This window comes from Melospiza georgiana, chromosome 2 (genome assembly GCF_028018845.1).
Source record: "Melospiza georgiana isolate bMelGeo1 chromosome 2, bMelGeo1.pri, whole genome shotgun sequence".
NCBI lineage: Eukaryota > Metazoa > Chordata > Aves > Passeriformes > Passerellidae > Melospiza > Melospiza georgiana.
In genome coordinates, this window is record NC_080431.1 from 27,187,441 (window position 1) to 27,200,227 (window position 12,787).

Consider the following 12,787-nt stretch of genomic DNA (forward strand, 5'->3'; position numbering starts at 1 on the left):
TTCAAATAAAGTAAAATTCATTATTTGGGGTTTTACTTTTTATCTATTCCTATAGCACTTCAATGCTTCTTTAAGAGCAGGGCAAAAAGTAGAATAGCTCCTTTGACCATAAAACATTTGGGATTAAAAAAAGGCATAAATACTACCTACTGAACAAATCAGCCAGACAAAAGAAAAGGAAAAAGGACATCTGTTTATTCTTTCTACAGATCTGAATTTTTTTGTAAAACAGAGTTAAGCATTATATTCAAAACCACAGAAAAAGCCTCTGAGATACAAGTTTATTTTCTTAGTTGAATGGCTGGTTCCAGATCTATTGGATTTTTCTTTTTACTGTATTCCATAGAATGGATCATGGCAAGAAGCAAGGGAAATATAAAAAATATGCATGAAGTAGTATTTCCATTGGATAAACTGCTCAAAAGAAGATAAAATTCTATTCCTAAATGGCCAAGACCAATGTGTGTATACATACTCTCAGATATATACAGATACATCTACATACTGTATATATCTACATACATATCTATATATGACTGCAGAAATTATGGAGCCAGAAATCCAATTCCAACCATGGTGTTGTGTCTAATCTCACTGTGTTTCTTCCTGTGCCAGCCTTGTTTACATAGAAGTGTACATGTATTCCTTGGCAAATAGCAATGCTTTGAAGATTGAGCTGTTGAAGTGTTTTACATGTCCTTTCTCCAGTAAAATAATTCTAATTAGTAAATGCTAATAGATTGTAGTAATTTATTCACTTTTTGTTCACAGGGAAGAAGCAAGACAGTGGCTGCAATTCTGTATATTTTTTTAATTATCCCAGACATTCAGAATTTTTCCTTCCCCAGTATCTCTGGGGAAAGAAAAAAAAAAACCCAAAACTCAGAACACAACAACTAGCAATTTCATTTTGTGGTGAGCAATCTACTGTTCAATGTTTTTTCTCCACATTTTATATATTAAATACTTTACTGATGAAATAATGCAAATCTAGGATACACTTTAATTTTAGATTTCCTTTTCAATTGATAACACTTTGATAGTCTGGGGTCCTGGTCATGCTGTTATTTTTGGGCAACTCCTCCTTTGGTTTGCCATATGGATAACAAATTGTTTCAAAGCCAAAACCTCATTGTTTTAGAGTTGTTATCTAGTGTGTCTCATTGTCTAAAATAAATTGGCTTTCTGGTAATCACATGGTGGTTATTTCACAAGTATGTCTGGTATGTTTCCTGTTTTGGGTTTGCATATCAAAGTGAAGAAAATTCTTAGAAGCCTGTGGTGGATTGGGAGAGGTTGAATTGGCAGTTTTATTACAATTCAATATTTTTTCTGACAAAGGCATAGGTAGAGAAGAAAATGGCATTAAGCATAAAAACAGAAATAAAGAGCTTCAGAGGAGTCTTACTGCACCAAAAAAAGTACCATCTCCATCCAAGGATATTTTAGCCCTTCTCCGTGGTATTGTAAGTTGAAGTTCATCTCCTTCTTCTAATTTTGCAATGCCTGGAAAAAGATTTGGAAGATCTCAAATAGACTCCTTTATAAATGGTACTCAAAAGTCTTTATGTGTCACCTTTCAAATATAAGCAAGGCTTGTTACTTGTGATGAATGTTTTTATCTTTAGGTACAATCTTAGAGTTTACAGCCTATCCAAAGCTGACACTTAACATCCTCTGTGAAGATGGACGATTTCAACCCTGCACTCGGCATAGCAGAGTTCACTTCAGCAAACACAGCAAGAATGTCTACCAGTGGTGTAGCCAGGTTCCTCATGTTATGGTGATGAGACAGTCACAATCAGCATTGACTACTACTGGCCCCAGACTACTCTGTTCCCACACTTCTGGAGGAGGTCTTATGAGCTTTACCAACCTAATGAAGTGGCCACACATCAGCTGATCCACTGCAACAGTTTGCCTCCAGCCAGACACACATCAGCTGATATGATAACCACGAGCATGCTGCCTTCGAGCTGCAGCTGCTGAGCTGAGAACACATCTAATGCCTGCTGTGACACAGCCCAACAGCACAAGAGAGAGCAGTCAGAACTCTTTTTTCCAGGTGAAAACAGAACAGTGGGAATTTGGGAAGCAGGAATCATGAAGTGGCAAGACAGAGATCCTAGTTAGGAAAGGGGAGCAGTAATACAGGGGTAAAATCAGAATATAGATGACCTAGCAACATAAGCACCTTCAAAAAAGGGGCAAAAAATCAAAGGAAGTGTTTGGACATCCTCAATTGCCAGGACAAAGTATTTAGTTAGTTAGTCAGTTAGTTGGAATTGTTTTTATTGGGGAAAAAAAAAGTAGCTGCCTGCCACATCCCATTTGTGTAATGTCATTACTTGCTGACAGTCAACTCCATCCCTCAGTGTCATCCACTTTTTCATAAGGCACTGAAAAAAAAAGTCTTGCTCAAAAATAACCAAAGAGAAAACCCCACCATTAAGGTGGAAAGACAGACAGATAAGAAATTATATATGGGGTTTTATAGGCCTTGACACTAATTCCTTAAATGCTACTGCAGGAATATACACATATATTGACCATTGAGCCTGCTGGACTTACATTAAATATTTTAATTTGTCTTTCTTGTGGTGCTTCTAATTTGTGCAGTCATAAAGACCACCTTATAGGAATTAACTGTTTTTCATCAAACCAGACTAAAAATCCAGCATCCTTTATAAGGAGTAGAAATGTCACAGTAAGGTACTAAGGTATTGGATGGCTAACATCCATGACATTTCAAAGGAGAATATAGCAATTTAATATTTTATTGGGATGACTAAATGTGGAATTCAACTCCTAAGTTAAACTGAGTTCTTCAGTGAGGACAGTAGGAATTCCTCTTGCCTGCCTCAGGCATCTAACTGAAAGCTCCAAAATGTCTAACCACATTACAGAGGCAATGGAAGGAGCAAAATTGTTCAGATCACTGAGCTAGATGCATAATTTCCAGTTGCTGATATTTCATATAAAACTGTATTTTCTGAAAGTGTTCTGTATTTTTTCAGTTAGCCAGATCCATGAATGCAGACCCTGTTCTTTATGACTGCTACAACACAATTGCCCCTCACTACAGATTCTATTTGATGTAGCTTATTATTTGCAAACAAAGAAAAGGAAAATGCAGATATTTACCAGCAGTGTAGCAAGAATTATTTGGATAAGACTGTGGCATATTTTGGATGCAGCGAAACAATGTCACCAGGCTGAGATCATCACCAAACACATGAGCCTTCTTCCTCTGTATTAGGTGTCCCATAGCAAATGTTGTATCTGTATATAAAACCTACAGAAAGAAGAAACTTGAAACTTATTGTATGGAAGCATTAAAAAAACCTGACAAAAGTCAGGTGCTGAAGTGAATTGAGCTTTCTCACCTGGCCATATATGAAAAAATAACCTGTTTCTTTGATGACTATTTTATTTCCTTGTTCTTCGAGGGCTGTTCCACGTTTAAAGCTCAGGAGCCAAGGGACAATGCTTGAATCATCTAAAAGACAAAATAATTTTGGGTGATTGGAAATGTTATTTTCTTCATTTTCACCTGCCAAAAAATAACAAAGGCTGACTTCTAGAAAGAAATTTCAGTCTCCCTAGGTGGATTTCCCCACTGGAAAGATGATATTTGCAAGACCCACCCAGATACAGGGATCTTCCAGATGCAGGGACCTCCTTGTTTTTTGAAATTTTTTTGTTTCTTGTTGTTGGGTTTTTAAAAAAATTATTTATTATTTATTTTTTAAATTTGCTGTTAAAACTCAGTTACTGCTTTGAAGTTTGGTAAAATTTGTTGAAAGAGTTATCCCATTTAACTATAAATCATGGCACATATTCTTACCTTTCTGTTGGATATCACTTTTGCTGTCAGCAATCAGTTGCAAGCAGGCCTGCAGCACTGCAAAGTGAAAGCATTTTGAAATCAAAGAAACATAAGTCAGTAACAGAATAAACTTATGAAACTACTTTAAGAAAAAAAAAAGGTCATGGAAGACATCTCTCAGTCTCACAACTTATTTTAAACCAGAACAGTTTGAACACAGATTTTACTTATATGTACAAAATGAAAATTCCTGTCACAACATATTCTAGATGACTTTCAGAGAGTCAAGTGGGAGGCCTCAGGTAGCAGCACAAGTAACACTTGCTTATTTCCATATCTGCTCCTTGTATAACTATGTACAGTAAGTCAAATGAGCTAGAAATCACTAGGTCAATTAGGCTTACTAATTTTCTAAACAAAAGCTTGAAAAAAGCCCCAACCCCACTAATAGACAGCAGATTTTCTCTGTTTGACATATTATTTAGAGAAATTACTTCCTATTTATAGTTGCTGTAAAATATTAGTCATACATACTTTCATAATAAATTCTCAAAGTCCATATATACATACTTTCAATACGTCATCAGATACCTACACTAGATCAACCTATACTAAGAGGGAAAATAGAGAGAGTTAGCAAATTAATGCACCCTTAGCAAATTCAGGCACACATAACAAATAACGTGGTATCTGTCAAAATGTATTGCTCAAAACTGTAAAGATTGGTGACATTAATGAGAAATTAGGTATTTGTTCAGAAAAAAATACTGCAGAATGTTAAAATATAAATTTGTAAGTGAAACAAAGATCTTGTAAAAAAAAAAACTGCTAAGCATAAGTGTCAGGCAACAGGATAAAAGGAAAAAAAATAGCTGCATTTGCTTGGAGCAGATTTTAATCAAAACATCTGGTTGTTATGTTACTTTGAAGGATGGAAAACCGAGTAGTAATACTTACTGCACTTGACAGAGACCAAATGAATTTATTAGGAGTCAAGAGAAGAAAATTCTGCCATGGATTGCTCTGTTTCGTTGCCACTTTTCAGACAAGAAGGCTGTGGGTTAGATTTGGCCACACAGATTTGGCTATAATGGGGAATGCCATGGATATGTGGGATCCTGTTTCTGCATCTGTCAGTGGCACCCACATGGGCAGCCAAGTGTCCAGTGGCACAAACCTCTTTGTGCACAGCAGGTAGCCAGAGGATTTGGGTGGAAAGAAGTCTCTTTATGTTTCTAAATCTCCTTTTTAAGGAGTCCTTCTTGAAAACAGCAGAGGAGGGCTGGATGCTCACCAGCACTCAGCAGTGCCAACTGGCAGCACAGAAGGATTCAAGTGCACATCTGGGAATGCATCAATTCCAGAACAATCACACAACCTGCAAGCCCTCATGGTAATAGGAATTCTATCATCCAAACTCCTGTCTCCTGCACTGAAATGTGTCCTTGAGTCTTTTCTATACACATCAATAATGTAATACAATTTATAGATTTTTCAAACCAAGAATTTAAGGGCATCTGAATTATCTACTTTCAGGCAGGAAATAAAAAATCTCAAGCCAACACAAAATTAATAAAGGTATTATACTTCATTCATTTTTCTATCACACTTGTGAGCAAAATAATTTTCTGAAAAATAAACTTCTAAATAAAATGAAAATGCAATTTTATGGAAACACACAACATCAGGCAAATAATTTCCCAAGTTATTAATTCATTTTGGAACAAAATGTCTTCCTAGTGAATGGAATTTGGTGGTCACCTAGTATTTCAGTAAGCTAAAACAAAATTTCATTTTTTTCTTTTAAATGAACTCACTATTTTGAGCACCAAATTTTTCACTAACCAAACAAGAAGAGTTGTGATGATTCCCACTAACCAGCTGCTATCCAGCTGCCTGCCAGTGAGCAGTGTCTACAAGGAGTGAAAGCTATGGCTGCTTTAGCAACTCATTAAACTTGCCTGCAAACTTGGTGGGCATTCTTCAAACTATCCTGATTCTCAGTTTGCAAGTGTGGATTTCTATTTCAGCTGGTTTCAGCACTGAAATTCTAGTCAGCATTGCTGAGAACTGCTCTTAGTAATTAAAATCTGCAAGATCAGTACAGTTTGAGATCATCTCTGTCTTTTTAAAAAAACATTGCAAGTCTGCTTCATTCTAAACACATCAGATCTGCACTTAATCTCCTAAAAAATCTTTCTCTTTTCTTTTAATATATGCAGATATATATAGGAACAAGCCTCCACAGAATATAGTAAGCTTGTTTTTGGAGAAAATGCATGCAATTGTGTCCTTCATGACAAGAGGAACTAGCACAGTGGCCATTTTCCCTAAAGCTACAAGAGACAATATCTAAAAAAGTGCTTGAAGGATTGACCAACAACGTGCTTCATGTTCAGAAGCCAAACTGACACATAACTATTTCCCGTATATACAAGTACTTTGACTTCAGTGGAACTATTTACATGCCTAAAATTGAGTAAGTTATTGAAAAAAATCCAAGTAAACACTACTACTAAGAAGGAGAAGATATGGAAATACAAAGTACATTTTCTGGGTAAATTATCAGAAATTTTCAGTAAAAAGTAAATGTTGCTAAAAAACACCAGCAATTGTACTCCAAGAAGTACCCTCATCTTAAGTGTAATATGAAGAATACATGTATTATAAAATACACATTGAATAGTTGCTATTTAATGTCTTTTAGCCCAGTGTAAGTCAAACCTGAGCAACACCTTTGTAGTCTAGAGGATTTTTGATTAATAATGAAAGCAAAATGCAGGATTAATGCAATACAACTTTAAAATGTGTAAAAATACCTGGACTGAATGTTACCATGAGATCTATCTGTATAAAAGTGTCTTGAAGATGTTAGACAGTCCAGATGCCTTTATAAACCACAGCCAGCACATGCAATGATGTGTTCTCTACTGGCTGAGAAATGCAGTCACAATTTTAAAAAATCTCTACTATCTTTTGCTGAAGGACAGCATATCTCCATGATTTAAGAACTTACATTGATAAAATAAAATTTCCCCTTGCATGTAAACTTTGTTATTTTTAAAATTGCATAATAATTTCAGTATTTTGCAATCTCACTTAATGATCCATCCAAACAAAATTTCAAGTTTAATATTTGTGAGCTCATGCATAAAATGTTAAGTTTTGATATCTGAGGTCTGAGACATTTGTGCTCATTTTTGCTGAAATAAAACCTAGGAAAAACCCTGATGTTGAAAAAAAAAAGAAACAAACCCAGACCTCCTTATATAGGTTCCTTTTTTGTCTAGATCTGTTCTCTGTAGGCTTCCCAAAGCACATTTAAACACCAGACAATTTAATTTATAATGACAAGCATTTTCTTGAAGCATTTGCAGTTTTTCTTCCCTTAATTTCTTGATTTCTCATCACAAGAAGTCTTCTAGTTTTTGCTTGTGCATTTTTATAAACTGGTTTTCATGAACTCTATCACAATAGAAACCTGGACAACTGGTTAATCTGATATTATTTAATAGAGATGCCTTTATATGGCATTAATTATGGATTCAGCCTATCCCTGTATTAAAATGCCCTGATCATAGTTGCATGGATGACTAAGAGCTAACAAACATCTTCAAAGAATTAATAGCATTATTTTGGCCTTCACAGAATTGCCAATAACATGTTACCTTTAGAAAAATAAGGGAAGTGTTTACTATGGATTAAGACTTCTATCATACAGTATACAGCAGAATGTTGGGTTTAAAACTTAGAGCCTATTTGGTGTATTTTTGACTATGCAGTGTTCTGCATAATACACAGCTCTGATTTATTCACGCATTCATTCAGTGAAATTCTTCATGTAAAACTGCAGGAATTGCATCAAGTAATTTTCTCTCCCTTTTCATAGAAGGGTCTATTTCCTTTTGAGTTAGACTTTTGCCAGCAGAAACAAATAAGGTAACATATATTTTCAAGAAGTAGGCCTTTCTTTTTCCTTTTTACTTTGATTTTAATTTTTATTTCATATTTGAGCTTTTCAAATTGAGATGTAAGCTTTTTTTACTAGCTTAAACGAATGCCACATATAAAATTCCCTTATTCATATTGTGAATATTTGGTAAGGGAATTTTATATGTGGCATTCATTTAAGCTAGTAAAAAAAGCTTACATCTCAATTCAAAGATCACTAAAGTCAAGTACCACTTGTAAAACCTCTTGCCATCCCTCTGTCACAGATATCTAAAGTAACAACATACACAGTCAAAACACTTCCAGCCAACAAATGTACCAATATTCCAGTGCAGCAATTTTATCAAGAGCAATGGCAAAATTCTAACACAATGCTTGGAAGGTAAGAGTTACTTCCCACAGACATGACTGCTATTGGAGTAGAACCTGAAAATTGCTAGTAAAAAAATGAGTTGCCAAATCACATGCCAGGTGACGCAGCCTCATTGATTTGTGGAATTACATAGAATAGCTCCTCAGCTCCTTCATGCATGCAAGGAGTTGGGCAAACTCTGTACACCAAAGTAAATATAGTCCATGGGGGCTCCACTCTGATCCCAGCATTTGTGCTTACAGAAGGCCTGATTCTCACCTCCCTCAGCCATGGGGATCAGAATCCCACAATAATGATCAGAATGAACCACTGAAGGAGTGTGAAAATGAAACCTGATGTTCATACTTTGGCTTAGGCAATGGGACCTAAATCTTGTTCCTAGGCTCAAGTGCACATGCAGCTTTTAGGAACACACAGGCAATGCAATCAATAACTGTGAATGAAATATAAAATTCAGGAGAGGTCTCTTCTTGTGCACAAATTTTCCTCCATGGATGAAATTTGCAAAGAGAAAGACAAAAAGAAAAAGTACATCTGTTGAAACGTGTCCTGATATGACATTTGCCAGGAGTGTATGTTTCAAAATCACCCATTACCTCCTACTCATTGCATCAAGAACTCTGGTTCTGACTGCTGACTGTGCAGCTTTATTTTGAATTGATGCTTGAAACACTTCTCTTCAACCTACCCGAGCTGGAAATTTTTTCAAGACACAAAATGTGCAGCTACTGATGACTAATAGTTTTATGCATTAGCACAGACAAATGTAAACTCCATAAAAAAAGAAACAACATTGTGTTAAAGGCACTTTCATTCATTTGTCCTTTTAATTAAAATGCTTCACTTGTATGCATTAAAATGAAAATTCAGTATGCTTAAGAAAGGCTGTAGTAGGTCTAAAAAAAAAAAATGATGGGGCATCCATTCCTGGAATTTGATGATTAAAGTCTAAAAATCCCAGAACTGAACGATAACTGTATTTATAAACAAGATATTAGTTCTATATTTTACTTCTGCTCTCTGTTGAAGCACAAGAGAAGGAATTAGATACCAGTGATGTTTCCAAATATTAACTTTCTAAGGAATTCATCCATATAAAAGTAAAATGATGAGTCAACAATTAATTATGAAATCAGACTTTGAGACCATGCTGAAGCAAAGAGAAGTAGAGCAAGAACAGGCACCTCACTCAGTAGCCTGATTTATTTGTCATTAATACAGAATGAGTGCCACAAATCTGCAGGACAATTTGGAGACTGATGGGATTCTGGAACCCAGATATGAATGTCAAAAGGTCAAAATGAAGGGCCTGTAATTCTGTGTACATGACCAAGTACTAGACTGGATTCAGCACCATGAACAACACCATGTTCTTCTATTTAACTCACTCTGCTAAAACAAAATTTAACATTGACTAGTAGGTTCATGGTCATCAGTGAAATCTGATCTGAGAAAATACAATGTTACTGAATTCTAAAAAGCTGAATTGTTTGTAATTAGAGTGGGTGGAAAGCTAATTCTAACAGACAACCTTTGATATAAATTGAAGATTTGCAATTTAATTTTTTCTTTTTTATATATAAAATATGAGGTTCATGTTCGAAAACATTTTTGTAATAGGTCAACTTATGTAGTTTTTCCCTTTAAAATGAATGCTCATATTCTGTGTTTTCTTTCATCCATCCTAAATGACTTTAAAGCCAGCTGTACCTTAAAAAAGTTTACCAAAATAAGTAGCCTAATTGAAATTTTATGTGCTACAGGTATGATCAGAGGTGGCTACATGATGAGAAGAATCAAAAGTCTACTCAGAAGCACACCTGAGGAGCCCCAAACCTGCTCATCTCAAACTGCAATAAGACAAAAGATGAAAGTTATTGTGAAGGAAACTGGATTACTTGCAGAGTATTGATGCTCTAACATTCATTTTAAAAAGTCATCTCCTTATTTTTTATGATATTTTTACTTCAGATCACTTTTTTTTATTTGGGAGTTCCTAGGGTGGGGAGGGCAGGGGAGTTCTGTGGTTCCTGTGGTAGGAAACAGGCTACAAGAAATACAATTTAAGCAATCATGACCTCAGTCCTGTTTGCGAAATCTTTCTTAGCCAAGATCTTGAATCAAAGACTGAAATAGAAATAGAAGAAATCTCATATAAACCTATGGATTTTAAGAGATGTCCTAAATTAATGGAGTTTTTTTGAATATTGGAAGTAAGTGGAGTGATTACACTCTAGAACTTTAATTTCATTTAGCTTACTGAAGCTCAAGTGAAATACATTTCATGTAGTTGCTCACCGAGAAACACATTTTTACGCAAAGCTTCATTTAGTCTTTACCTATCATTTACTCCATTTCAACTTCTCTAAATAGATTAAGGTATCAGTTAAAATAATATAAAAGTATACATAAGAAGAGTGAACTGATTTAGCAACTCAGGAATATTTTAGTTACTCAGTGCAATTAGTGTATGTGTGCAAACTGGTATAATAAAATTCTTTATTTCATCTTATAAGACCTCATTGTGTTTGGAAAAGTAATGAAATATTTTATACCCAGAGGAAAAAAATATATCCCATTAATATGTCAACTCTATAATACACATCAGAGGTCTTTTATGGAGCACAGTCTTCAATGTTCTTTGCAGAACCTTTTGAAAAAGAGAACCATGACCAAAATAATCTTACTGGGTAGGCATTCCTTTCTTAATTGTACTATTTATTGATAGGTTGTTTTAATGTAGAAATTATGCTAAACCTCTGAATTCCTTGTAGTCTGCCTCTTTTGTCAGGTATGAACCAGCCTTTCTTCTTAAAAGCTCCTATTTCCTTAAAATTCTCATTACTTCTCTCTTTTTTTTTTTTTTATGAGTATGCTTCCCAGAAAAGTGAATTGGCATTTTTATTAATAGATTTCCCTCCCTAATTTGATCAGAGAGAATTGAACAGTTAAAAATCTGAATGATTTGAAGTTGCCTTTCTCAACTCTAACACATCATGCAGATTTGGGATCTAACATTCAAAGTTTAACCTGCAGACAGCATAAATATCTGGTACCCTAAACAGCATGTCCCTACTCATGGCAGGGTGGTTGGACTACAAGCCTTTAAAGATCCCTTCAAAACCAAAACATTCTGTGATTTAATATTCTGTCCTTTAAGAGAAATGCCTATGGTTAACACCATTCATTCACCAATAATTTTGAAAACCCAAATGGGCTCTGGGAGCACAGATCAACTGACAGGAGAAAGAAAAAACAAATAAAACACTCCTGCTTTTCTCTATAGAGTATCCAACAGCAGCACCCCAACCCAATTCATCATCTGGTATTTACCTTTTTCCTCTGTCTTGTCAGCAGACCGCCTGCCCCTGTTTCTACTCCCGTTCCAGATTTCCTTTTGGAAGCTCTCAGCTGCGCCAGCACCAGCAAGCCTGCTCTCCTAGCAAGGAGAAGCAGCAGTCAGTGAGAGCAGCCCCACACTGGTCCATGCCCTGCAAGTCCAAACCCAGCCCTCCAGCTTACCTGCCTGGAGCCAGCTGCAGACACTTGCAGGAAGGAAGAAACAGGGCTACCTGCTTTGTTTGCTTCGGGGGACACGAGTGGTTGGTCTAGCGGAGACCTTGCCTGGATGCTGTAGATCAGCTCGCTGCGCAGAGCTTCTAGTTCTGTTTTCAGGATGATAACATGGTAAAGAGACACTGCTGCAAGACAAGAGGACAGGAGCATTGCAAGCCACAGGAATGTGACAGGAAAAAGTCCCGTGGTGCCTGAAACAGCACCAGGGGGGGCAGAGGGAGGGGAGGCGGTATCCTTCTGTTGGATGACGTGCACACAGTCCACGGATTTCATCGCTGCTCTTTCCTTACTAAAGCCAGAGGGAGAGTTCAGCTGTCCCCTTCCGAGGTGCAATCCATGTTAGCAGTTGCTCTCTGAAACTAAGGGCATCCAGAATAAGTGAACAAAACGCCCAGATCATTTCCTGTCATATGAAGCTCTTGATAGCACCATTAGACTTAATGTACACAGTGAACATCTAAGATTCTGTCTTCCCTCTGTTTCCACCTCTCTGTGCTGCATTTTGGAAACAAATACTTTCTCACAAGCTACCTTCCTCCTTTCACTTTCCACCAGTTATTTACGTGGCAGCTTGCTATAGCCATTTCCCATAATCTTTAAATTCAGGCACAGTCAGTACCACTGGTGATTTTAAGCCTTATCTAAAAGTGCAGAAACCATGTAAAATTTCCTGGCAGAAATAATGTGAAGTTTCCTGGCAGAATTTCATCCAGTGGTACTTAAAAGTCATACACATATGACAGGCATGTACCTCTGTGTATGTGAAGGCATATAGATGTACTCTGTATATATACTATATCTATGTTTATATTCATATCTAAAGTGCCAATATGCCTACAGAGGAGACAAATTATTAAAATTATTTTTTTTCCTTTTCTAAAAAACAATAATGAAAAACATTCCCAGGTATGAGTCACAAATTACAGGTTTCTCAGTTGTATGAAGATGCTAATTCTGCAGATCAGTTCATCAAACTAACTTTAAAAGGGATGACATTTTATTAAACTTTTCTAATAAATACAGCCTCTCTAAAGAACTCAAGAATCTGCATTAATGCA

The 12,787-nt window shown here is 36.1% G+C and overlaps 1 protein-coding gene across 1 annotated transcript; it reads right to left on the reverse strand.

Annotated features, from left to right (window-relative positions):
• Positions 1-887: 887 nt before the first annotated feature.
• TNFSF13B (TNF superfamily member 13b) lies at positions 888-12,002 on the reverse strand. The gene is made up of 6 exons (XM_058018347.1): positions 11,676-12,002; positions 11,487-11,592; positions 3,848-3,904; positions 3,387-3,499; positions 3,145-3,295; positions 888-1,506 (listed from the first exon to the last, which is right to left on the reverse strand). The coding sequence occupies exons 1-6, from the start codon at positions 12,000-12,002 to the stop codon at positions 1,394-1,396; spliced, it is 867 nt and encodes a 288-aa protein (XP_057874330.1). The 3' UTR covers positions 888-1,393.
• Between the last annotated feature and the right edge of the window lie 785 nt (positions 12,003-12,787).

Coding starts and splice junctions, on each gene's coding strand:
- TNFSF13B (XM_058018347.1), bottom strand. CDS start 12,002: ATGAAATCCGTGGACTGTGTGCACGTCATCCAACAGAAGGATACCGCC. Junction 11,593..11,675: donor CTGCAGCTGGCTCCAGGCAG/GTAAGCTGGAGG, acceptor TCTCCTTGCTAG/GAGAGCAGGCTTGCTGGTGC. Junction 1,507..3,144: donor TAATTCTTGCTACACTGCTG/GTAAATATCTGC, acceptor ATCTTTTTCCAG/GCATTGCAAAATTAGAAGAA.